The following is a 26,552-nucleotide window of genomic DNA, read 5'->3' on the forward strand; positions in this document are numbered from 1 at the left end:
AGAACCAGCAGCAGCAGCAGCAGCAGCAGCAGCGGGGAGATGCCCTCCCCAGAACGTGTTGGGAGAAGAGCAGACTACAAGGGACGCGAGCAGGTGGCTCAGCTGAGCCCTGATTTTCCTGGGTCGGTTTCCTGGGTCGACCAGATCTAAGAGCTCAGGGAGAGGCAGGGCAGGCCTGGGCTGTGTGGGCAAAAGGGGGACCAGAACCAGGAGTCCCGCCTGCCTGGGCGGTGCTAGACATCTCTCCCAGCAAACTCAGGCTCAGAGCGGGGCGCCCAGAGCACAGAAGCTGGGAGTTTGGTAACTTTGGGGCGAATCAAACACAGGTTCATTACAGGAAACTTGAGCCCTAGTTTGGACAAAGCTTGCATTTCCACCAAATGAAATTAGGGACATAAGGAATCAAGAATGCATCTTCCCTGTTCCCGAACAACTCAGAACCCAAGGCAGAGGCTTCATGTCAAATGCAGTTAAAGAAAAAAGAGAGACCAGCCAGAGAGGCCTGCAGTGAGCCTGCCTCCCCCGACCCCAGGCCTGCACCGAGGACGGATAGGGAGCCCAGTTTCCCTGGGAGGGAAGCAGGTGGAATGGCTCCCCCCCAAAAAGGGTAGGGAAGAAGCTTCCATGAAGGCTCCAAGGTTCTGCTGGTGACAGGGATGTGGAGGAATCCGAGGGGTATCAGGACTGGGGGAAGAGAGGAGGGCCTGCCTGGGACCTCCAGAGGAGAAGACATGGTAGGGGCATGAAGACGGGGCCAGAGGATGACACCAGGCCCCAGGCCCTCTGTAGCTCCTTGTCCTAGGAGGCCGGTGGAAGATCCTGCAGTACTGATCCTGGCGGGGACAGTGGCAGGACAAACAACCGCAAGCACAATAGAGGCTGCTTCCTAAGTCCCAAAACCAGCCCCCAGGCAACTCGAGCCAGCTCCGGGGAGGATGGGGCAGAGCTGAGGGCTAGAGCAGACGGAGCAGGAGGGCCTGACATGGGGCCAGGACCTGGCTGATCTCCAGAGAACGGACCGCTCATGGATGAAAACAAACTCAAGTTTTGGGGAAAACACACATCACCACCACATTGTTCCCATGATAAACCTGATTTAAAATAAGCAGGTGGAGGGTGGGTGCAAGGAGACTGCCTGAGAGTCTTCAGAAGAGCCCAAGATGAACGGCAGGTCTGCAAGCCAGCGAGGCATGCAATGAGAATCTCCAAGAGATGCCGCCAGGCCCAGAAAGGCCTCCGGATCACCTGATCCCACCCTCCCATTTAGGAGACAGGGGAACTGAGGCCCAGGGAGTGCAAGGGAGTGCCCAAGGTCACCTAGTAGGCTCAGGGTGGATGTGTGCCTGCAACCCCGGAGTCCTGAGTCCGGTGGAACTTTTTCTTCTCTGACATAGCCTTGCTGTCTGCAAACCCACTTCACTGCTAAGAGGTTGGGGATGGGAAAGGAAGGGTTTGAAGGAAAAGCCCCCCACCCCTGGGGATGTGGAGGAGGGAGAGCAGCAAAGGTCAGGGACAAACAGGGGACATGGACTGACTGATTAAAAGGCTGACAGAGGAGGACAGGAATCACTCCTACCCCACCTGTTCACAGCCTGAGTATAAAAATTTGACGATATGATACATTTCTTCTAGAAAACACTGGTTAAAACCGTCCTAGCACAAGAAGATTCTGCTAGTCCCTGTACAGTATTAACTCTTCAAAATGTTACTTACATGATGATTGGGGGCGAGCGAGGAGGGGAATGTGACTTTAAACCAGAGTGTACATGGCCACCTTAAAATTAACTTGTTAATAAGTCCTGTGCAAAAGGAGCAAGCCTCTATCATTAGGTGAAGTACGTTTTTCAGGTATTCATTTATACACACGGGAAGGAGAAGGAAGCAGAGGCATCCGAGGTGGTGGGTGGACACTCAGAAGTGCGTCTCCTTTTCTGTGATGGCTGCAATGGTCCCATCGCCCTTGAGTTTGGTGTCACAGTCATTAACCATCACCGTCCGTGGGCCTGCCCCAAGCTTGCCCCTCATTTTCAGATCAGCACTGGGGATCACCAACTTCCGGAATTTCTAGGTGGTTGGAGAGAAGAGCTGTCTGAGAGCAGCTGGGAAGAAGTTTTGGGTGACTGATTTCTCATGATCAAGGTTCTGTTTTCTCTTTCAGATCCTGCCATGCCTAAGGGGCTGAACCTATGTTGCCCAAGTGGGATTAACAGGCAGACTCATCTGTGCTGAACGCCTCCTGTGTGCCAGGCACGGCACCAGGTTCTTGACACAGGACAGGGGTTAAAAGCATGGGTTTGGGAGCCAGGTGCCCGGGTTTGAACCCCAGATCTACAATTTAACTGGGCCAAAAAATGTAACCTCTCTGTGCCTCAGTTTCCTCATGTGTCAAACACTGGTATCTGCTTTCTAGGATTATTCAAAGGCTCAGGATAGTTGATTTACCCATAGATTAGCACAGAATACATATCCTCACAGCCATTCTCTGAGGTAAGGACCATTGACCCCATTTTTCCTTCCAGATTCTTCCTGTCAGTTGGCAGAACCTTCTGGAAATGGAGGGAGGTAAATTAACTGATACAAGTTCTCCCAGTAAGGAAGGGCTGGAAACCAGGTCTGACTACCTCCAAAGACTTCAGTTTTTAATAAGCCCTGCCCTCTGTGCATGCAGATATGTGAGCTTAGGAAGACAGAGGGAGCTCAGCAAAGTAACCTCTCCTTCCTCCCTCCCTCCCTCCCTCCCTCCCTCCCTCCCTCCCTCCCTCCCTCCCCTCCCCTCCCCTCCCCTCCCCTCCAGGCCAGGCCTGAGAGAATCTCCGAGGACTCTCCAGGAGACACTGGCATTTCTGAATACCAAAAGACCTCTGTAAGGCTGGGCAGGGGCCTGCAGTGGCCAAGGCGTTAGGGCTGCAGGACCACTCTCCTCTGGACATGTTTGATCCCAAATCAGGATTACCCAACTGCCCTTGACCTACATTCCCTGCAGGTGCCAAGGAGCCTGACTTGCTCTGGGAGCACAAGCAACCTTGCACCTTCTGGTTAAATGCATAGTTTTTTCTGGAGCCCAGGCCCCTTGGTGAGCAAGCAGGCTAAGCGAAGCCGATTCTGAACAAGCAATTTCATTTGGGTGTCTGTGCGCACATACACATATACTCCCATCTCCTTCTGACCTTGTCCTAGGAGACCAAGGTCAACCCCTCAGATCCCTGGGGTGTGGCACTGGGGGAGAGACAGGGCCCTGCAATGAAGTGCGGCTAGTCAAGCAGAGGAATGAGCCCATAAAGCTCAGAGGATGAGAGCACAGGCTTCAGAGTTTCTATTTCACCACTTAGAGGCTCTGTGCCCTTGGGTAAGTTGCTTCACTTCTCTGTGCTTCAGCTTTCTCATCTGTGACATGGGGACAATAAGAGCCAGACCTCACAGGATTGCTATGAGGATTAAATGGCTCAGTGTTTATAAATGGCTTAGAATAGTGTCTGGCACGCTGCAAACAGTTTGCTAAATGAGCGAGAAACTGACTCAAACCATCTGATCCACCAGCAGGTGGGAAAGGAGAGTAAATAGAGAGCAAGTGCTCTGGAAATAAGATGGCTTGTGTTATAATTCAATCTGCCACCCAGAGACCACACACTGTACCATTTCATTGAGAGGAAGCATCCAGAACAGGCAAATCCATGGAGATAGAAAGATTTGTGGTTGTCTGGGGGTGGGAACAGGGTTAATTGTGAAGGGGCATGAAGGATCTTAAGAAGGGGATGAAAACATTCTAAAACTGATTCATGGTGATAAATGCACTATGTTGAAAGTTACTAAAAAAAAAATTGAATTGCACACCCCAAATGGGTGAATTTTATCATAAACATACTTCAATACAATTGTTTTAGAATTTTTGGCTTCCACTATGGAAAACAGTATGGAGTTTCCAGAAAAATTAGAAGTAGAACTACTATATGATCCAGCAATTCCACTTCTGGGTATTTATATGAAGAAAAACATTAGCTCAGAAAGATATATACACTCCATGTTCATCACAGCATTATTTACAAAAGCTAAAACATGGAAGTAACCTAAGTAAGCTAAGTGTACATAAATGGATGAATGAAGAAAGAAAACATCTCTCTCTCCTTTTCTCCCTCTCATTCTCTCTCTCTCATACACACACAAACAGAGGAATATTATTCAGCCATAAAAAAGGAAATCTTGCCATTTGTAACATGGATGGACCTTGAGGGCATTACACTAAGATAAGTCAGACAGAGCAAGACAAATACTATATGATTTCGCTTATATGTGGAATCTAAAAGACAAAACAAACAAACAAACAGTTTAACTGAGTTCACAAATATAGAAGACAGATTAGTGGGTGGGCAAAATGGGTGAAGTGGGTCAAAAGATACAAACTTCCAGTTATCAAATAAATAGGTAAGTCCTGGGGATATGATGAACAGCATGGTGACTATAGTTAACTAATACTGCACTGTGTATTAAAAAGTTGATGAGAATAGACCTTAAAAGTTCTCATCACAAGAAAAAATGCTGTAACTATGCGTAGTGATGTATGTTAATGAGACTTATTGTGGTGATCATTTCACAATATATATAAATACTGAACCATTATCTTGTACACTGGAAACTAATATAATGTATGTCAATTACATCTCAATAAAAAACTTTGGTTTGCTAATTTTTGGCTGTGAGACACTCATTTTTGGTTGAGTGCCAATTTCTCTGAGCTTCAGTTTCTCTACCGATTTAAATGCAGAAAATGATGGCAGCGCCCTGGTCTGCTCTGAGGACTAACAGATATACAGTATGTAGAGGAAACAGCAGGGTGATGACATGGGATAGGTGTCAGTCCCCAAATGTCAGATCCTCTTCCTTTGTCCTGGGAATTGGGTCCTTATGACAACCTCTGTAAGTTAGGGACTGCTGCTATTCCCATTTTACAGATGAGGAAACTGAGGCTGAGCTCAGAGAAGCAGGCCCAAAACCGAGGCCTCACAGACACACCTCTACATAGTGGTCATGATGAACACCTGTCGTGGAGGATCTGGCCATGGCTTCCCTGAGAGACACACAGGGGCCTGTTCTCATCGCACTCATTGCCCAGATGAGGAACCTGAGACCCAGAGAGGTGCCCACAGACTCAAACCTGCTTACCAGCCTGTCCAAGACAGAGCCAAGCCCCACCCTGCCCCTTGGGCCTCTCAGGGCCACCCTTGCCGACCCCTATAACCCCATCTCACCTCAAGCAGTGTCCCCTCTGTCTTCCACATCTTGATGAAGATCCAAAGGGGGATGCAGAGCATGGAAGACAGGGCCATAAGCCAGCCTATGCCATAGCCCCAGGCGGGGTAGGTGTAGATGTTATTATATTTGAGAGGCTTGTACTTGACCAGAAAAAAGATGAAGATGCCCTGTGGAGAGATGGGGAGAGGTCCCTGGGGCCAGCGTGCATGAGGCCAGGAGTGGAGATGATCTACCTGATGTGACAGCCTCAGAGAGGCAAGGTTCTGCCCTGGTCCACAGAGAATTTGAGGCTCTTCTCATCAGCATCAGACACACAGGGAATGGACCCCCACAGATTCCAGGACCTCACCCCCCCAGGAGCCTCATCCCCAGCCTCCACCCAATCAGGAGTTCTTATTTTTCCTAGCTACTTCTTGGGACTGGTTTAAAGCTCACTTTCAGAACTACAACGGTTTGTGAAGATGCTTTGAGATACTTCCAGTGCCAAGAACTGGGTGAAGAGCAATGGGTTGTTCTTTTATTAATCATCAGGTCACTAAGGCCTCTGACTCCAAGGTCTGGTCAGAGGGTAGAGTATGAGCCCAACTTTACCCTCAGTTGTGCTGCTTTTGCAGTTAACAACAAAGCCAAATGTCTCTCAAGTGATCCTTAGCCCCCACAAAGGCAGGTCACAGCCACCCAGTTTGCAAGTATAGAGCCTGAGGTTCTGAGAAGGGGGGTGACTTGCTTATAGTCAAGCAAGCTGGTGGCAGACCTTGGATCCCCAGGAGGCCCCTCCCTTGACAAGCTCAGACATTGTCCCCAGGACTCCAACCCAGGTATCATGTGCTTAGGACTTTCTGAGTGCAGAGAGGGTCACACAGGCGACAACACCTCCTCAGTTCTAGCTCAGCCAGGTCTGGGGCTCTGAAGTGGAAAAGTGGGTGGGTGGATGGGTGCTTACCGCACAGATCCCGGGGGTCACGACCTTCCAGCACCATTTAATGAGTGACAATGGCCGGTAGCCAATCATGTCTTCGATGTTATCATAGAAGCGGTTGCTTCCTGTCCAGAATAAACAGACAGGTGCACGCCTGAGAACTGTGTACAAGACTCAGAGGGAAGGCTAGGAGTGTTTGCTTTCCCCAGCCGGACGCAGACAAATTGTGTCAGGGGCCTTATTCATCACTGCTCAAAACTACCAAGATGTCACACCTAAATGAGGTTTTGGGATGAACTACAGGAGGGATTCTGGTCTGATACTGGGAGGGCCCCTGTAGACCTTGGGCAGTGAGACCCAGGAAATGGTGAGGAGTTTGTGGGAGAAAGCTGGAAAGTGGTCTCTGGAGAAGCAGGGTGAGGCACCGGTGTGGACGTGCATGGACGTGGGGTTCAGGGCCACGAAGGCCAGGGTCTGGCTGGGCTGCTAATGAGCAGAGTGGCCTTCAGGGGCATGTATTTCTGAGCCAAGTTCACAGTGGGAATATCTATCATCATCAGACTCAACTCCTGCCAAGAACAGGAGGACCATAAGGCAGGTATTGACTGAAGGCCAGGCACTATGCTCCCTGCTTTGCCTACATTATTTCCTACTTGGAACATAATGATGATGACCCCATTTTTCAGATGGAAAAACTAAGTCTCAGGGGCAAAAGGATTGTCCCTAAGCCTGAAACCCCTCTCTGTGCTGTGGGAGCATAAAAGCAGGAAGGCATCCTGACAAGTGGGAAGGGCCATGGAGTCTCTGAGAGGAAGGAGGATGAGGTTGACATTGATGGAGACAGGCCACAGAGAACCTGAGCCCACCCCTGCCCCGGGTACCTGTGTCCTGGGCACCAATTCGGGCCACTACAGTGCGGGTGGGCTTGGCCTCTACTCACCATACACCCAGCCAATGCAGACACACTCAAAGATGGCCACAAAGAGAAGGCACATCCCACTGGCGGCATAGGAGTCAAAGAGCTGGAAGATGTACATGCCACCCTGCAGGGTGGGAGGACAGACACATGGACAGAGAAATGGACAGACACATGGGGGAGCAGGGTCAGCCAGCTGGCCTTGGAGAGGGCCCTCTGCTCTTCCCTGTGCCTAGAGTGACTTCCACCAGGGCAGATTGCTTCCCCCTAATCCCTAGAACATTGCACCCTCTGCACCTGGGCACCCCTAAGACACCAGCCTCTGGGAATTGCTGGGATCAAATGGTCTTTCTTCTTTGCTCTTCAGTGACAGAAACAACACAGGAAACCAGAGACTAGAGGCTGGGCAGCCTCAGTACCTCTCCCTGATGGCTCTAACAGCCTCCCTTCTGGCTTCCCTGCCTCGACCCCAGCCTCACCCTCTTGTCCTTCTGCATATCAGCTTTCACAGGGACCTTTCTAATATGCAAATAAAACCACGTCACCCAGAGTTTAATATTACCTGTTGGCTTCCTTAAGCCTGCCATTCAGGACCGCCCTCCTCACTTGGCCTCATCACTCCTTACTACCAGCCACCCTCAACATGCTCCCTCCTGGACAGACTGAGGAACAGTCTCACCTCTGTGCCCTTACACATGTTGTTCCCTTTCACTTGTAAGTCCCTTCAAAGCCCAGCTCAAATGCTACTTCCTCTAAGAAGCCCACCCCGATAGCCTCATTATTTCTTTGGGCCTCCATAGCCTGTTTTAACGAACTTAGAATTTAAAAAAGTATTTCTCTTTCAGCTGCTTGGTTAGTGCTGAACTCCTGCTGAGAAGACCCACATGCCTGTACTCTTTATGACCCTGATTACAGAGCCTGGCTCACAGCAGGTCCCCTATACATGCAAACTGAATTGTGTAGAGTGAGAGACCATGGAAAAGGAACTCTAACTGGCTTGTCTACTGCTCTGTCCCCATTTTGGCCCAGGACTTGGCACATAGTAGATGTGCGGTCAATTTTTATAGGATATAGGAATGACGTGAGCCAGTTTTATAATATACAAATGATTAAGTTCAGTGGGAAACCCAGGAGGTGCACACTCAGCTGACCTACAAGGCAGGCACTATTGCTATCCCCAATGTTCATATGGGGAAACTGAGGAACAGAGCAGTAAGCATACTTGCTGAAGGTCATCCAGCTAGCCAGCCATGGGCTGAGGATTGGACCCAGGTGGCCATGCCCTTAACCACCCACTATACTGCCTCAGTGCAACATAAAAATTTGTGGCCTATTTTTTCCCTAGAGCTGAGCTTTAAATGCCTATAAATGAGGGAGAAGATCCTGCCAGCAATTACTGTGAAGGCCGAGGCCGACACGGCCCATTTGGCAATTTGAACTTCCCCTGTGCAATTGCACAGATATCCCTCCATGGAGGCAGAAGGTTGGCATATGAAGTCATGGTCTCTGGCAGCCAAGTGTTGGCTCCCTGCTGGGCCCTGGGGGCTGCAAGGCACCCTTGGGCAGACCTGAGGCCTCAGGTGGAGGGTGGGTATGAAGGCTCTGAGAGCTGGTGGTACCCAGGGCCAGAGGCCCACAAGGACCTTCCACCTGCCTGCTTCAAGCCAGTGCTGCCCATGCCAATGCCTGCTCTTGCAGTCTCATCATCAGCCTCTTTAACACATCAGGTTAACCCCCCAATTTGTGTGTGACAAAAGACTCTACTTTTCGTAATTAATCGGCACTTAATGAGGCCCTGTTCACAGCAGCCCCGGATTCCCCGCCTGGGGAGAAGTGAGACAGAAAGGAGAAGTGCCACACCATTCATTTGCTCAAACACTGATTATCACTCCCATTAATGTGACAATGACTAGGAATGGTAATAACACCAGCCACCTCACAGCAAGTCCCCACCCCAGCCAGGCCTTGAGGACACAGAGCCAATCAAGGTCTCTGTAGACCTCAGGGTCTGGTGGAGGAGACAGGTGAACAGATGGGTCATTGTAACAGTAGTAGGGAGGCTGGGCTAAGCTTGGAACAAAGTGCTATGAGGGAGGAAAGCAGAGGAGGCTTCCAGGAGGCAGCGGCATTTGGCTGAAATGTAGAAGATTAGGAGATCCAATGGGCTGACCTCAGTATCACAGCAGCTGCTTTGACTGACTCTGAGTTCCCTCATTTCTTCCCATGTTTCTTATAAACCTCTTCTTGTCTCTAAGCAACAGTTCTTTTTTTTCTTTCTTTCTTTTTAAATTAATTTTTTGAGTTTAGAGAAAAAGGTACCTTTCCCAAGGAACTTGAGAAAGTATTTATTAGACAAGATGGCTGCAGGAGGGGGAGAGAAACTTGATTTTATAAAACAGTCTTAATTTTAAGGTCATGATGAACCCCTCCTCACAGGCCCTTCAGAGACAAGAAGAGGGGTACACAGGAGGGCTGAAGCAGAACACAGTGCCTGAAGGTGCCAAATATCACCACGTGTGTCTCTTCTCAGTGATGCTCAGAAAAGCCTTTGAACTTTATCCAAACAATAGTAAATAGCTGAGGTCTCCATAGCTGACACTGTCCCCTTCACCCCAAGTGGCTGTTAGGGGTGGCCTGCGCATCCAGAACACCAGATAATCCCAACATTCCCCTGTGAGCTTTCTTCCCCTCTGGTAACGACAGCAGTGACCTTTAGCTGAGCATTTACACATGCAACACATTGTGCTGAGGCTTAATGAGAACTTTCATGTGGTTCTTACAACACCCCATTGGGAAGATGAAAGAACTGAGTCACAGAGAAGGTACTAGACCTGGCCAGGGTCACACAGCTAGTCCGTTTCAGACTGAAATATGACTTTGGACCTGCCTACCCAAAGCCCAGGTACTTCACCCTTGTGCTACACTGTTCGTGTTGCTTACCCTGTCCACATCACTCACCTCTGTTAACATCACGAGGCCCAGAAAATAGGAGACGATTGACAGGGCCAGGATAAGTAGCTCCCGCCGATAGCCCCTCCGGAAGACCTTGGGGTACATGTCCACCACGGCGGTCACAAGGCTTTCTACACACACAAACTGGACAGGGTAGATACAACGGTGTAAAGCCCAAGAAAAAGGACATTTTAGTGGCCCTGGCTGTGGCGAGCACAGCAGGCCTAAACACTGGGCTTCCTCACCACTGGGCTTATCTTACCTTCATGCCCACACTCACTCACAGGGACAGAGGGCCCTGGAATAACAGCAACAATCCTAGCACTTACAGGACTCCAGCATGCCCATGTAACAGATGAGGATGCTGAAGCTCAGAGAGGGTAAGTAACCTACCCAAGGTCACTCAGCAAGGAAGTGGCAGAGTGAGGATCTGAACTGGGGTCTCTTGATTCTAAAGCTAGTACTCTTTCTCCCCCATGCTGCCTGTCAAGGGCCTATATGCTGTGGGCCCTGTTCTGGGGCCAGTGACTTAAATGAGACCCAGCCCCTGCTTGGGAAGCAAGACAGGAGTCCTAAGAGCTGAGCGCCCTGTGGGCAGCAGGCTCTGATCAGTCTCAGTGTGCGAGTGGAACTTGATTTACTCATTCTACAGGACTGTGACAGTCCTCTATCCTTCGCTTTTGGTGGCCTTTGCTCTGCTGCATGGAGGCCATCAGGGCTAAACCAGTACCCAGCCCCTATGTTGCCACCATAGGAGTCTCTGGGTCGGGGTGGGGGGTGGGGAGGCGAGCAGAGCCATTTCTTGTTCTCAAATCCTTTATGATGCATTCTACCTCCTCAGGAAAGGTATTTGCATCCTCATGATGCAAAGGGACTGTAGCACATAGAGGGGCAGCAGCCTAGAGTCACACAGCTGGCAAGAGTTGTGGGGCTTGGACTCAAACCCAGCCCTGACTCCATAGCCCAGGCTCCTAGCCTCCAAGCTGCCTCGCCTCTACGGTAAGGCTGGCTGTGCTGGTCCAGGATCGAATCTAGAGAGACATCAGAGCATGTGCACTAAGAAGCACACAGACCTGGGTACATGTTCCTGTTAGTCACTTGGCATCTCTGAGCCTCAGTTTCTTCATCTGCAAAATGAGGGTAACAAGAGGAGCCCCCAGCCTGTGTGGTTATTGTGACAAAGAGCTAAGGACATAGCCCGGGCACAAAGCAAGTACAGCATTTGTGGGGGTGAGCAGAGCAGCCATCTGCCCTCCATTCCAAAACCCCGGGCCTCCCTGGCAAACACAGTTATCTCAGCCCAACTGCTGGCCCAGCTCAGCCCAGGGACTCACAGAGTCCGGGCCCCAGGCCTCACCCCCCACTTCCCTGTGCCCAGGCAGGCCTGTCATTAACACACACAAGCTGAGACCTTCGGAGGCCTTCACCACAACAATGGAAGGGAAGATTACGAACAACAATGGAGGGAAGATTATCAGCAGAAACACCTGGTGCTTCAGCAGCTTGGCTTAGCAGTTTCTGAGAAACCATCCAGGGGAAGAAATTGGGCTTGGCTGGGTTGACAGACATACCAGCCACAGGGCCTGTGCTAAGTGACTCATACAAGGTCATGAGTGATGGGCAGCACCTCACCAATAGTCCCCAGTCTGATAACCCAGCCGCAGCTTTGGCTGGAGGACATTCTCTGGGGCTCTCAGGGGAACCAGCTGCGATGGGACAGCAGGGCAAAGGGGAGGTTTCTAGGAGTGAAGAGAAACTGAAGGCCACAGGATTCTGGCTGAAAAACCAGGGAGAGGACTGGAAGGGCAGGCTGCGGGGCGTGTTAAAGCATGAGAGAATGTAAGTGGTGCATTTGTGTAAGATAAAGGATACATTGCTAGCTCTAACAGGCCCTTCACTGAGGAAGGCAGGCTGCCAAGCAGAGGGTGGGTCCGAGACAGCCCTATAGGAACTGAGAACAGAGGCAGGCAGGCGAGATGTGGGGGGATGGGGAGCTGGGGGTGGTACTGAGGACCCATGTGGCTGCCTGGGTGAGGTCATGGTAGCCTCAATACAGAGGCAGAGGAAGAAAGAAGGTGCTTTTCCATGTCTCTGTGTCCTCAGTGATTTGGTTGGGACAGGGACACATGCTAGTTGGGTATCACAAACTATAGCCCATGTTCTAAGAATTTCTTCTGCCTTGCCAGGTGGTGCTGTTGGGAAGAAGTATTTACCAGAATGGAAGTATTTAGCAGTGTTTTAAAAACCTGAACTGGGAGTTGGGAATTCCAAGTAAGGAAAGCAGTGTTTGGGAAGACTTGGAGGGACCCAAGCAGCAGCTGTTTGGGGGTGATGATGGAGACCACCTGGGGGTGGGGGGTATGCTGGTAGGAAAGCAGGGTTGGGGGTGTACGCAGGGCCCTGATAACCAGGACCAGGAGGGGGCGGCTAGGCCCCATAGACTCCCTGCCCTCCCAGCCTGGGCTGCCCCCTCCCTTCAGCACCTTACCTGGCTGTCCAGGCCCAGGAAGATGAGCATCATGAAGAACAAGGTGGCCCACAGTGGGGAGAGAGGCATCATGGTGACAGCCTTGGGGTAAGCGATAAAGGCCAGGCCAGGGCCTGGAGAGCAAGGAGAGAAAGGCGCTGGGTGGAGTTCAAGCCCTCATTCAATTGTTATTTTAATCCATCAGGTGCCAGGTACTGTGCCTAATTCTCACTCAAATCACTTAAATCTCCCAGCCACCCCATGTGGTTGGTACTATTATGATGCCTACTTTGCAGATGAGCTGGCAGAGGCATAGAGAGGTAAGCCAGGGTGTGGAAGGGTTAGGGTTCAAACCCAGGTTGGTCTGACACACAGACCTTCCTCTTCACAGACCTGTCTCTACTATTATCACCAGGGAGAGAGGGGTTCTTATTAAAATGCAGGTTCTCAGTCCAACCCAGAGATTCCTATGTGGTCAGTCTGTGGTAAGGCAGGGATAGGGCACTGATGATTCCAATATAGGTAGTTAGGAGTCCAGGCCTGGACAAATGCTGTTCCACCCAGGCTGCCTCTTCCTTTGGGTTTCTTTCCTAGTTCACATTCACTTCTTTTGGCTGCTCCAAATAGAAGGCTTGGTTTACATCTCCTCAGTTAAGCTTTATTAATGTAAGGGGAGAGATACCTAGTGTTCTAGTCCTGTAGCACAGTGGTCAAGGGCACAGGCTCTGCAGCCAGATGCCTGGCTTCAAATCCTTGTTCTTTACTGAGTTATATCTCAGCTGAAAAATAGAGGTAACCAAATTCTACCTAATGAGGTGGTCTTGAGAAGTCAGTGAGATGATGCAAAATATGGAGAGCACTTAAAAAGGTATATGGTCATTTGTGACAACATGGATGGACCTAGAGAGTATTATGCTAAGGGAAATAAGCAGAAGGAAACTCATAGATACAGAGAACAAACTGATGGTTGTCAGATGGGAGGCAGGTTGAGGAGGGGGAGACAGTGTGAAAAAGGTAAAGGGATTAAGATGTACAAATCACCAGTTATTAAAGCAGTCACCAGAATGTAAAGTGCAACACAAGAAATATAGTCAATAATATCATGATAACTACATATGGTGTCAGATGGGTACCAGATTTATTGGAATGATCACTTCATAAGTTATATAAATGTCTAATCACTAGGTTGCACACATGAAATTAATAATGTACATCAATTGTAATTGAAAAATAAATTTTAAAAAACTACTGTATTCAATCTGTAGTTGGCTAAATCCATTGATGTGAAACCCGGCGATACAGAGGGCCGACTATATTTATTGAAAATAAATCCACATATAAGTGGACCTGAGCAGTTCAAACACTTGATGTTCAAGGGTCAACTGTAATGACAAAAAGAGTTATGGTAGTGCTTTTGAGATCCTAGCTCACTCAACAGGAATTAGGATGTTCATTTTACAGAGGATAATGTTCCCTCCTCATGGGGCTGCCCCATGGTTTAATGTGAGAAAGGAGTGTGGATGTTTTGTGAAGTACCAGGTGACCTACCCACAGTGGGCAGTAGGATGTCATGGTCAGAGCATGAGCTCTGGAGCCAGGTGGCCTGGATTAAATCCCAGCACTCTCTCTTCTGGCCTGGGTAACCTGGGGTAAGTGACCTCACCTCTCTGAAACTTAGCTTCCCCATCTGTAAAATGGGGGTAGCAGAAGTGCGACCTCAAGGGGCTGAGCCAAGGAACACAAGGGACAGTTCCTGCCCAGAGCGGGCACTCGATGACTGAGAACTTTGATCATATTAATATTACCTGGTCTAGCTTGGAGCCGATTTCAGCAGGGACTGTCTCTATTTCTGACATACATCATGGAGCAGAGCTCAGCAATCAGCTTCCTGCTCTGATGTCCACACCCAGCACCCTGCCCAGCTTGGTATGCACACCAGACTCAAACAGCCACACTCCAGACCTGGGTTCTCGACAGAGGCAGTGTGGTCCCAGGGGTTCTTGGAGTTGTCACAATGAATTGGGCATGACTGGCACTAAGTAGGTGAAGGCCAGAGAGGCTAGGTTCTGCATGCTGCTCTGGACAAATGTCCCACCAGACATTCTTGTAGATGAAAAACCATTTTAGAGTTATCTGAGATTGGAATCTATATCTGTCATGGAAACAGAAACTATTTTGTACTTTTTCATATACATTAAATTTTCTCATTATTCAAAGATCATGTAAATCAAGGGCAGAATTATTTACCATTTTGCAGAATCATCTCAGCAACAATACACCTGCCTATAGTGTGTTTGATGCAAACACATCCATCTATACTTAAGAGTGTCACACTCATGATGAATCTGCATCTAGAAAAGGGAAAGGGAGAGAGAGGCTCTTCAAGGAGTGGAAACAGCATGTGCAAAGGCTCTGGGGTAGGAGGAAGTGAGCTATGTCACAGAAGTGGGACACAGTGAGCAGGGGGAATGGAGTGGATGGTGAGGCCACAGGAACTGGGCAATGTAGGAACTTAAGGCCATGCTAAGAGTTCAGCACTTTGAGGAGTCAAGAAAAATTACTCTGAAGAGTAGCCATGGAACAGAGAAGTCAGAGTGGAACAGGAAGGCCAGTGAAAGGTTCCTACAGTCATGCAGGGGAGTGGTGATGGTGGTCTGAGCTGGTGGGGAGACAGTGGAGCTGAGGAAAAGTAGATGAAATGGAGCAGCATTGAGGAGGCAGAATCTACACAACTTGGGGATGCCTTGGATTCTGAATTGAGGAGGTGTCAACGTTTCTCTCCCAGGTAATTCCCAGAATCCTGGTTTGAGGAGAGATGGTGAGGCCACCTCCTGAGATATGACCCAGGAGACTGAACTGAAGAGAATGATATTTTCATTGTAACCATCACCTGAAGCCTCCCCAACCTTCAGCACTTACCTGACTCTGCCACTTCAGCAATAGGCACCCCCTGCTCATACGCCATGAAGCCCAGGACCGAGAAGATGGCAAAGCCGGCCACAAAGCTGGTGCCGCTGTTCAGGCAACAGAGCATGATGCAGTCCCTACAGGGAAGCAGTGAGAGGGGCTCAGGTCAGAGTGGGCAGTGCAGGCTGGAACATTCTGTCTGAGCACCATGACTGTGTGGCAGGCAGGGCACTGAGGGCATGGACAGCACCATTTGCCCGGTGAAGCCCTTATGGTTCAGAGAGGTTAGGTGGATGGCCCATGGTCACACAGCTTCTGCTACTCTTCTAGAAGATAGGTAGGTCACAGACCAGAAGCATGGAGAGGGATTGGAGAGGGAGGGAGGCTGGCAAGTGGGAAAATACATAACTTGGAGACAAACCAACGCTCCTCCAAATCCCTGGCAGGAGAAAAAACAAGGGAAAGTAGGAGAAGATTGATTACTAAAAGCTCAAAAAAGGAAGGCAGGAGAAGCCTCTGAGAAAAGGCTGCTTCTCAGCCAGGGGAGTACCATGGACACAGCCTCGGAAGAAGACATCCCTTCTGGCCAAGTTTTTACCAGGGCTGCACCCCACAGACCTCGCTGCTCAGTCCCTGCTCTGCTGCTGCTAGGAAGCAGCCCTTCCAGGCCGGGCCTTTCACAGAGAGATTTATTGGAGTAACTGTCCCGACTTTGGGAGAGGCTCACCACAAAGAAGTGCCAACAAAGAGCCCTGACCCAGGAGAAATCACACTACAAATGACTTTGCCAAGGTGAAAAAGATAGATCCCTCAAGTCCCAGCCCCTCCCACCTCAGGTTCCACATCCTCATGAGGCCAAATTAGGGAATCACCCTCTCAGGATCTCAGCCAGTGCAGATTGTGTACTTGGGAGTTAGTCTTACAACATGTGAGATGCTCCACTTTAAAGGGAGCAGCTCCCAAGTGGCCTGTTCAACCCCCTGCCTGAGGCAGACTAGCCTGGAGTGTCCCTGCGGCGGAGGTAGCCAGTTGCCTCTGCTCACCCCTAGCAATCAGGAGCTTGTCATCTCCTTCCAGGAGGCTTTTCCCTTGCCCAAAGGCTCCTGCTGCTTACAGGGTAAGAACTTCTCATGTCGTGTTTGACCAAAATCAGCCTTCCCTAGTAAGTTTTAGTTCTACCCTCCCAAATAACCTGGAGCTCCTTCAGGCTTAGAAGTTCTGAAGATAGCAGCCCTATATTCCCCTGAGTTTTTGTTCTCTCAGTTACACATCCCAGTTCCCTTACCAGTTCCTCATCCTGCTCCTGATCTGTAATACACTCCAGCTTGTTCAGCCCCTCTTCCAATGTCACTAGACTCAAGAACAGAGTAAAACTCTCACCTCTTCACCCGACACCATACTTTTTGTAATACAACCAAAGGGTACACTAATGTCAGTGACTATAACACCCTGTTGTCCTGCAATGACTCTGAGAATTAAGGGCATAGTGAAGAGAGCATTAGACTGGGGCTCAGGATTCCATTTCTCCCTGCAATATCTTTTCTCTGGTTCTGATCTCACTAGCTATAAGACAAGGTGCTTGGGTAGACTGAACCTATTGACTCTTGGGCCTTGTATTAGATTCAATAATTTTCCAGCAAATCGTTCCACCTACATTCTTGCTTGGGGTGGAGTATATCTCCCTGCCCCACTGACTAATGGATATTAGCAGGTGCAATACAGAGGCATCAGATACACTTGTGCGATCTGATTTGTCCTTTATTCCTTCTGTGATTTGCCATGAGAAGAACTTCTATAGGGAAGCTGCTGTCCCTGCATTCTGAACCCAGAATGTACCCACATAGGCCAGACTTGAGCCTGGCCTGGATCCTGGAGCCAAACCCACTCAGTCCACAGCCCAAAGGAGAGCTTCCCCAGCTGATCAGCAGACTTGGGAGCAATAAAAACAAATGCTTGTTGTGGTAAGCCACTGAGTCCCGGGGCTGTTTATTACACAGCATTATTGTGGCAGAGAGTGACTGATACAGGTTCCTTTAAAGAACTCTTCCGGCAGTGTGGACACAGGATGGGCTTGCAGACCTGAGGACTTTATCTGCAAGCCTGATGTACCACCTCCCAAAAGGAAATTCAGCTCACCCCAGAGTAAGGGCAGAGTTATTCCTAGGATTGGAATAAATCTGCTCCTCATGCCTGTTTCCTGACCCTAACTTATCCAATAGTGGGAAACCAGGCAGTAGTGGTGAGGAAAGCATTTTCTCCATATCTTACACATTCTGGAATTCAGTCTAATTGGGATCTGCAATGTGTCCAGTCCTGTGCTAGGGTTTTTTGAGCACTGTGTCATGGACTCTGGAGGCTCAGGGAGGAGCAGCATACACTCAGACTTCACAGTCATTGGGTGGTGAAATGGAGATGTGCATTCATTTATCTCAGACACCAAAGTCCACGCTTTTTCTAGCAGTTACACAAAAAGGATGCTCCCTAAGAATCAATACTTCCCAATTTTGACTGGACAATTATCTCTGGGCATCACATGGTTGCTGAAAAATAAATGTCCCTTATCTCAAAGTCCCCATCTTGCCCCAGAGGCCCCTAGAGAGGTTTCCTCACACCACATTTAGGCTCTGAGCGGACCTGAGGTCCCTTTCAGTCCTGTCCCCCCCACCCCCACCCTCAGAACTCCCACACCTTCAGGGGAAGGAGCTTAGCTGCCTGCGTTCTGAAGTGGGAATTTTCCCCGCCTGGTTTGCTCTGTCCCCATCACTCTAATTCCTCCCCCACGGGGCACCCTCTAGGTGAAAAGCTTATGTAACAAGCTATGTGAAGCTGGCAGCAGCTGAGCCAGCTTTGAAGACCTCCAGAAGCCATTATGCTGCCAGAAGAGAGGGTACTAATTTACTCCCTCTGAGTTGAGAAGACCTGCTTGTGGAACAATTTGGAAAAGGAAATAAAGCCAGCCTTTGGATTTGGCAATGTCACCTAGGGGACTGAGTTTCTTCAGCTGATGAGAGGAGGAGAAACCTGCTGTTGGATGGGGAAGCAGAAGGGATCATCAGCGACCAGCATAGTCACCCACCTGCTCGGTGGGGAAGAAAGTTGCCACTGCCCCGAGACAGCCTGACAACAAGGTAGTCTTGGCCAAATCCATGCCAACTGCTATAGCTGTGAAATAACTAGGCATTCCTGGTAGGGAGGAGTCAGGGTACAAGAACCAGAAAGACCCAGGTTCAAAGCCACATTGGCAATGTGAACACAAGCAAGTGACTTACCCTTGGGCCCCAGTTTCCTCATCTGTATAACGATGTGACCCTTCCATGCTTCCTTACATGTCAGCCAGCGCTATGATATGCTTGAGGGACAGTGGCAAACAAGAAGATCCAGCCCATGTCCTCGTGAGCTGACAGCCTAGCTGGAGGTGAGGGACAGTGACCAAGTGATCTCCGCAGTGCCCAGCACAGAGGGTCTGTGCTGAACACTGGGTGCTAATGTGCTGATAGCTGCATGCAGACAGCATCCCTCTCCAGTTTCCTAAGGGGGTCACACTCCACCTGGACTTGAGGCCTGCTGTGCCACATCCTTTCTCTTCCTGTCCATGGTTATATTACTTTGTATTGTGGCTGACAAAGTGCTTTACCTCTCATCCCCCAGACCCACCTCCCCAGAAACACCATGAAGGTAGAAAGGATCTTATGGACAACCTGGTCTGAGTTCTATCTCTCTAGCATGTTTCTGTCCAGCCAGACCTAATTACCTGTCTTCCCAAAGGTCCACAGGAACAACACAACTTGCTGCCTAGTTGTGTATTGGATTCCACGAAAGCTTTTCTTTTCTGCATGTTAGACCTTTCACTTCCTCAGTGCTTCAGTTTCCCCAAGTTATAAACTATAGACTTGGGCTGTGGCATTGCTGTCTGTATCTCCCAAGGTACCAATCCCAGTGCCTCACAATTAGTAGACACATAATGCACATGGCTGACTTAACAAATGGGTTGATAAAGCTTTGAGAGAGGATGCCTTCCCCTGACTACCAGGGAGGGGAGAGAGGACCAATCATGGCTATGTAATGAAGAGACACACACACACACACCACCACCACCACCACCACCACCACCACCACCACCACCACCACCACCAGGAGGGGATTCAGAGAGCTTCCAGTTGATGAACAGGCCGAGATTCAGGGAGAGTGGCACTCAGAGAGGGCATGGCAGCTCCACCTCCCTCCCCCATACCCTGCCCTATGTATCTCTTCCTTCTGACTGTTTCCGAGTTATATCCTTTTATAAGAACCCAGTAATCTAGTGAGTAGAATTTTCCTCTGAATTCTGTGAGCCATTCTAACAAATTAATTGAACCCAGGGGATCCTTAGAACCTCCAATCTGTTGCCAGTCAGTCAGAAACACAGATGACAACCTGGACTTCCAATTGGTGTCTGAAGGGGGGAGGGGCAGTCTTGTAAGACTCAGCCCTTAACCTGTAGAATTTGATGTTAGCTCTGGGTAGATGGTGTCAAAATTGAGTTGACTTGAAGGAGACCCAGCTGGTGTCCGAGAATTGCTTGGTGTGTGTGGGGGGGAATCAGACACACTGGAATTTTATTCCTAGTTTTAGAATTGTTTCCTTTTAAAAACTATTTAACTCTTTAATCAATCTGCCACTTATTATGGTGCCTGTATGAGACAAAGTATGAGTATCTACCTTGATTATCCTGTCTCAGAATCATTTGCTGAAAAACCCTTCTTTTCTCAACTAACCTATGATCAGAGATGGCTTCATTGCCATTTTTCCATGAGTTTATAGCTGAGTAAGGAGCTTCTGGACTCTAAGGAAGAGATGTGCTGTCCAGTCATCCTGGAATATTTACCTACTGTGACCAGGCACTAAGTTCAGGGGTGCAGAAACCTCAGCAAACAGACCACGGCCTAGACTTAAAGACCAGGATGCAAATTTCTGTTCCATAATGCACTACTGGGTGGCCTTAGCAAGTCCCTGGCCCTCTGTGAGTCTCAGCCTTGCAGCAGAACTCAGACTGCTGGCCTGGGAGGCCAGGCAGTCTCAGTTCACCTCCCCATGAGCCCCCTCCTGGTGCTGAGTGTGGCCAGCTGCAGAAGGCGAGGGAGAGAGGCTCACAAGGCTGAGGGGCAAGCAGGACACTGGCCATTCCAGGTGGGTAGGAAAGGATCCTACTGTCAAATAAGGAGAGGCAGGAAGCAGGTTTATGAACAGAAGGCAGAAGAACAAGGCCCTTGGTGTCAGAAGACCTGGGTTCACATCCCAACTTTGCCATTTATTAGCTATGTGACCTCGGCAAGTCACTTATCTACCCTGGGTAAAAGGGCAAGATGGAGGCCTGGGTATGATTCCAGAGTGGATTTGCTTCCAGCCTGGAATGCACTCTGATCATATTGTTATTTTCCTAGCTCCTCTATGGCTACTCTTTGACCCTGGGGCAGGAAGAGACTGGGAAACAGCCCATCTGTCTGGCTCTGCAAGGTGGTTAGACAAACATGAGCTAGCTAGGCAGAGTGGAGAGCCCTGAGGGTTTGGTGCAAAGCTGACAGGGCCCCGGGAAATGCTCACCTGTAGCAGTTGTTGTTATAATTGTTATAACTTCCCAGAGCAGTCAGACAACCCAGGCAGATGGCATAGGAGAAAAAGATCTGCGTTCCAGCATCTACCCAGACCTGCAGAAAGGCACAAAGAAGTTGGCACAGAGAGAAGTCAGTGCAGGTGCCCTGTTCTCTGAAATCCCCATCTGCACCCACCCTCCAATGAGACTAGACAAAGGGGAAAGCAAACTTCTTAGCCTTCTTAGGAATGTGTTTTTTTAGAAGCTCTATGCCTGGGGACCACTTGATTAAATATGAATCTCCTTAATTAATTTCAGAATTTTTCAGAGGTTATGGATAATAGTTCACTGAATATTAAGAACTTGGATGTTTAGGTCCCTCCTCCAGCTGTGTAACCATGGAAAAGTTACTTAACCTCTCTGAGGCTTAGTCTCCTTAACAAAGCAGAGAGTGAACTTCGTTTTCAGGAGTGTTGACAGGATTCATGCAATATGGAGTGTAGGCTCCTGGGACCTGGAGCATGTTTAAACCAAAATGAATGATTTTCCTCCTTTGTGTTAAGACTGCCATGAGAAAACTGTTAAGGATTCTGTTCAGGGTTTCCCATTGGTATAGCTGACCTGAGCATAAGAGGTGGCATGGAAGGAACAGCAGGAGAAGGGAAGGCCAACCAAATCTTTATAACCTTTCAAAATGCATGTGTTTTAGGTTTCTTATGTGGTACATATGGAAACTACTTTCTCATCCTCTAAGTTTCTCTCCGACAAAAACTGCTGTGGACAGCATGACACGCACGACAGGAATTACAGTGGCTTTTCTAACACTTTCTCCTGGACTCTTTTTGAATTCTTAGAAATTACCAAGGAAAACCCACAATTAAAAACCCAAATGCAGCCATGAGAATGATGCTTCAGAATCGAGTGCCATCTAGAAAACAGGGCTTTGCACTAAATACAATTACTAGCAAATATTTATTAAACACAACATGCCAGGCACTGGTGCTGAGTCCTGCAGGCATTACTGCACTTGAATATTCACAGCAACTCTACTCAAGGGGTGCTTTTATTAGCCCCTGCCCCCATTTACAGATGAGAAAACTGATGAAGAGAGAGGTTGAGTAACTTGCTTATGACCACACAGCTGGGAGTGGCAGATACAAGTTCCAGGAGACCAGCCTTTAGAGGAGCATGCTTAACCAATGCCAGAATTTCAGAAGTCTTCAGGTGCAACCTTCCACCCAACACAGGACTCTCTTCTGCATACTTCTGATAGAACAATTTCTACTTGATGACTGTCAGTGGCAGGCAGTTCACTATCTTCTAATGCAGCCCCCTTTCTTCTTTCATGCATTCTAACCATTAGAACATTCTTAAAATGAGAGGAAATCTCCCTTCCTGTGTTCCTAGTCCTGGAGCCACCCAGACCACACCCATCTCTTTCATGTGGTAGCACTTTAAAGATCTGAAGAAAGTACCAGTGCCTCCTGAACCCTAAAACTCTCCCTTTTCCAGGCAAAATATTTCTATTTCCTCTTTCTTGGGGATCTGATTACATGGTACAGGTCACTCTTCCCTGGGTTTGCTTGATTTTTATTTTTTATTTTTTTATTTTTTAAAATATATCTTTATTGATTTCAGAGAGAGGAAAGGAGAGGGAGAGAGACAGAGAGAAACATCAATGATGAGAGAGTCATTGATCGGCTGCAGCCCGCAACCTGGGCATGTGCCCTGACCGGGAATTGAACCCTGATCGCCTGGATCCTAGGTCGACGCTTAACTGCTGAGCCATGCCTGGCCGGGCTGCTTGATTTTTAAAAAATCATTCAACAAATTTCTATTAAAACTGAAGATCATAACATTGCCTCCCAACCTAAGAAATGAATACTTTTTAACTGCTAGCATAGGGTCATTGGGTTTAGTGTCTTGGAGCTAAATGAGGAACTCGGGGAGAGCTCTTTTATGAAGTTTGTATATTAGGGGGAATGGGGGTGCCAGCAGATCAGACTGGGTTGAAATATGAAGAGGAAATAAAAGTGGGAATATAAAAGAACTTTCTCAAGAAATTTTGCCTTGAAGAGGAGATGGAAGGTAAGGTGGTAGTTGAAGTGTTAGTGAAATTTAGGAAGGATTTATTTTAAATGGTAGAAACTTGAGGATGCTTCAATGTTGATAGGAATAAAAAAGTTTTAAAGATTTAGGAGAGAAATGGATATGTTTTTAAGTCTTCCTGCTCTGTTTCCCCATTTGCCAACCTCAGGGGATTCCCTTTACCCAAATTACCTGTGTTGGATATCAAATCCCCAAGAGAGAGAAAATACATGTATTTTGCCTGGAAAAGGGAGAGTTCCAAGGTTCAGGGGGCACTGGTGCTTTCTTCAAATTTCAAAGGACAGTAAAACACATGGAAAAGCAAAACACAGTACAGCTGCTGACTCAGGAAATGAAACAGATCACAGGAGATGCTGGCAGGGATGCTCAGGGCGCCGGAGTCTCAAGCTTGTTTTTGATGCCTCCTCCCAGGCCAGTGAGAGAAGCCCCCAGCTGTGTGGGAAAGCTGGTTTCTCCATCGAAACTGGGCCCCACGGCCAGTGGTCCCCCTCCACCCCCTGCCAACACGGTAAATAAACTCTGAGTTTGGAAACACCAAAGAGAGTTTTCTATCCACATGTCTCAAAGACGAGCCGCCAAACCACGATTTTTCACTTGCAGGGAATTTTTCTTGTAGTTTGCTCACTGAACACGTCAACACTACAACAGATGTCTGTTATTTTTGCCCACACAGCATTCATCTCCCCTTTTCAGGTAACAGCACCCCAATTTTCCTTTGGGAAACTACCTCTTCCCCGCTCAGAGATAGCTTCAGGGGTGGCCACATGAGCCATGCTTGGCCAACCAAAGCACTTCTCTTGGCCACAATGATTGGGCCAGGGATGAGCACATGACACAAACCAAGCCAATGAAACTCAATTCTGGGACTTTTAGTGGAGCGACTGCAAATGGGATACATCCTTAAACACGAGGGAAGAGAAGAGCCTGACTGAGAATAAAGCCAACGCTGAGGGAAGCAGAGTCGAGAGCAAAGAAAGACTGATGTTGGTGATGTGACTTGAGTCAACTGGGTCCAGCCATACCTGAAATATGACCTACCCTAGAACATTTCTACTTCAGAGGCCTCTTTTTCTTAAGCCAGTTTGAATGGGATTGCTGTCACTACAAATGGAAAGAATTCTGACAAATAGCAACATTAAGCTCTTAGAAAAGCCCAAATACTATAAGCCCAGATCTTTCAACCAATCCTGAATTACTGATGAACCACCATTTATTAAGTGCTCTCTGTGCAGAACCCTGTGCCAGACTCTGAAAAAGGCACTGTACCATTATATATAGCACTCCATCTCTGTCTGCAGGCGAGATAAGATAAAAACATTCAGAGAACAAGGTACCTGGTACCTAGAAGAGGGAGCTGAGGGGGAAGATTAGCACATGCTAGGGCAGTCAGAGAAGGCTGTCTGGAGGAGATATACCTTCAAAGACTGGAGAAGCAATGAGAGGGGTCATGTTGGATCTAGAGGTTCATGGGAAAGGGGAATGTGTTCTTGAATGATTTTTCCCCCTCTAGCTCCTCTGCCTCTGAAGGAAAAAGCATGTCATTGTTATTCTGAAGGTGACCATTACATCAGCACCTTCATACAATACCCTTAGTATTTCTCTTTCTGGGCAATGACTTTTGGTTTCCTACCAGGAGAAATATTGAAATTAGCCAGTAGTCTCTATTTCTCTCCCTTCCCTTTCCTTTAGCATCTAATTTGAAAAAAACAAAAACCTATTTGTTTCCAATGAACATTTAAGGCAATCTGTGAATTTGTTCTACTTTTCATATACACATTGCGTTCTCTCCTAATTTTTAATATTGTATTGTATTTGCATTAACAGAACATACAAACATTAAATATTATCTCCCTTACAGTGATTAATTAGTGTGAGTTCTAAGGTGGTTATACATTTAATGCTCAGCCCTGGCCTTTATGTTTATACTTCTCTAGTCAGTTGGGTTGCCTGTATCCTGCTTTCTAGTACTTTCCTCTATAAAGGCTCAAGGGAAATATTATTTCCCTGGTTCTTGTACATTCTTAATTGACCTGTGGCTTTCATACTTGACTATATATAAAATCCTTGGTTCTTTTTCTGGGAATCTTAAGTTTCTTAGTTGTCTCCTGGCACAGAGTGCTGCTGTAGAAAAGTCTGATGCCTTTATAAAGCACCTACTCTTTTTATCTGAATGACCAATAGGGTTTTTCCTTTCTCTTTAAAGTCCAATAATTTTATTAGAGCATGTTGACTATTCTGGGCTGGTTTTCCCAGGTGTGTGGCGTACTTCTCCAAGATGCAAAGTCAAATCTTCTCTCATATCTTGGGGAGGGGGTTCTGTTTTTAGTATCTGTTCTCTTCCCTTGCTTTGGATTTCTTCTTTAAGGACTTGTTTGTATGTTGGACTTTCTTTGCCTACCTTCTATACCTATCCCTTTTCCTTGCATCTTTTAAAAAAAAATCTCTTTCTGCATTTCTGACTTTAGTTTCTACCTTTCCATCCCCTATTTTTCTTATGATATTATCCATGGTGTTTATTCACCCTTTTTTCCCCTTCTATTTAGTTATTTCTCCTGAAATATTTTTTCCTTTCATAAGCCATCTTTTCAAATCTTTTTGTCTAATGATTTTACTTATTACTATTGTTTCAAAGCATCTGTTGGTATAATTTCTTTTAGCTGTTTTGGAAATATTGTTTCAGTGTTTAGATGTTTTATGGGCCTGTCCTTGTGGAATACATTTATTATCTGTAGGAATGCTCTTCTGCTCATAATTCTTTTTCTTATAGTAGCTTTGTATGGGATTTGACCACAATCTTTTTCTGTTGCTCATGTGTAGGTGAGATGCATCTTTCTATACTCTTAGAAGGGGGTTTTCTGTAGAGAAATAAGGGTAATCCTGGAACTGTGAGGTTAAATAAATTTACCCATGGTCATATTTTTAAAGATTTTTTGGTAATATGACCATGCAGATAGTACTTCCTGAAATTATTGTTCTCTATTCCCTCCCTCCACTCTTATCCAAGATTTCTCTTTTTGTTTCCTCTATGCCTCTGTCCTGCTCAATTTAGACTCTGCTTCCAGGAGTTTCTCCTCAATGTGTGCTTCTCTCTGGCCATGGAGCCTCAGCTGGTCAGTCCCTAGAGTCCCAGGGCCCAGACCTCTGCCCAAACTTCCCACAGTCCTCCAACACTCACCTATGGCTTGGAGCCTGCATATATCCCTCCTAGTTTTGGCTGGCATCCTCAGATAGCTCCACCAAGCTTCTACTCCCAGAGTCCTCTCCTCCTAGGGGTGAGTACACGTTAGAGATTTCGGGGTTTCTTGGATCTCATTCTTCTGAATTCCCTTTGCCTTCATCTTCATCTTCATCTCATCCCACAGGGTTGATATCGGGCACATATTATTGCTGTTGGTGTTTAGCCCCCACCTGTTCACATTTTGTGGTCCATGGAGTCACCTAGTGATGCTGTCCATTGGTGTGTGTT

The 26,552-nt window shown here is 47.9% G+C and overlaps 1 protein-coding gene across 1 annotated transcript in view; it reads right to left on the bottom strand.

Annotated features, from left to right (window-relative positions):
- Positions 1 to 1,911: 1,911 nt before the first annotated feature.
- Positions 1,912 to 26,552, bottom strand: part of SLC6A11 (solute carrier family 6 member 11) — a 105,488-nt gene continuing 80,847 nt past the window's right edge. The window contains exons 7-14 of the mRNA XM_087824634.1: positions 20,989 to 21,092; positions 15,421 to 15,545; positions 12,523 to 12,635; positions 10,041 to 10,178; positions 7,107 to 7,209; positions 6,191 to 6,291; positions 5,244 to 5,414; positions 1,912 to 2,064 (exon numbers count right to left, since the gene is read on the bottom strand). Of these exons, the coding sequence (XP_087680760.1) occupies positions 1,912 to 2,064; positions 5,244 to 5,414; positions 6,191 to 6,291; positions 7,107 to 7,209; positions 10,041 to 10,178; positions 12,523 to 12,635; positions 15,421 to 15,545; positions 20,989 to 21,092 (1,008 nt within the window). The remainder of the gene's footprint in view (positions 2,065 to 5,243; positions 5,415 to 6,190; positions 6,292 to 7,106; positions 7,210 to 10,040; positions 10,179 to 12,522; positions 12,636 to 15,420; positions 15,546 to 20,988; positions 21,093 to 26,552) is intronic.

This window comes from Miniopterus natalensis, chromosome 15, assembly GCF_054644295.1.
Source record: "Miniopterus natalensis isolate mMinNat1 chromosome 15, mMinNat1.hap1, whole genome shotgun sequence".
In the NCBI taxonomy this organism is placed as follows: domain Eukaryota; kingdom Metazoa; phylum Chordata; class Mammalia; order Chiroptera; family Miniopteridae; genus Miniopterus; species Miniopterus natalensis.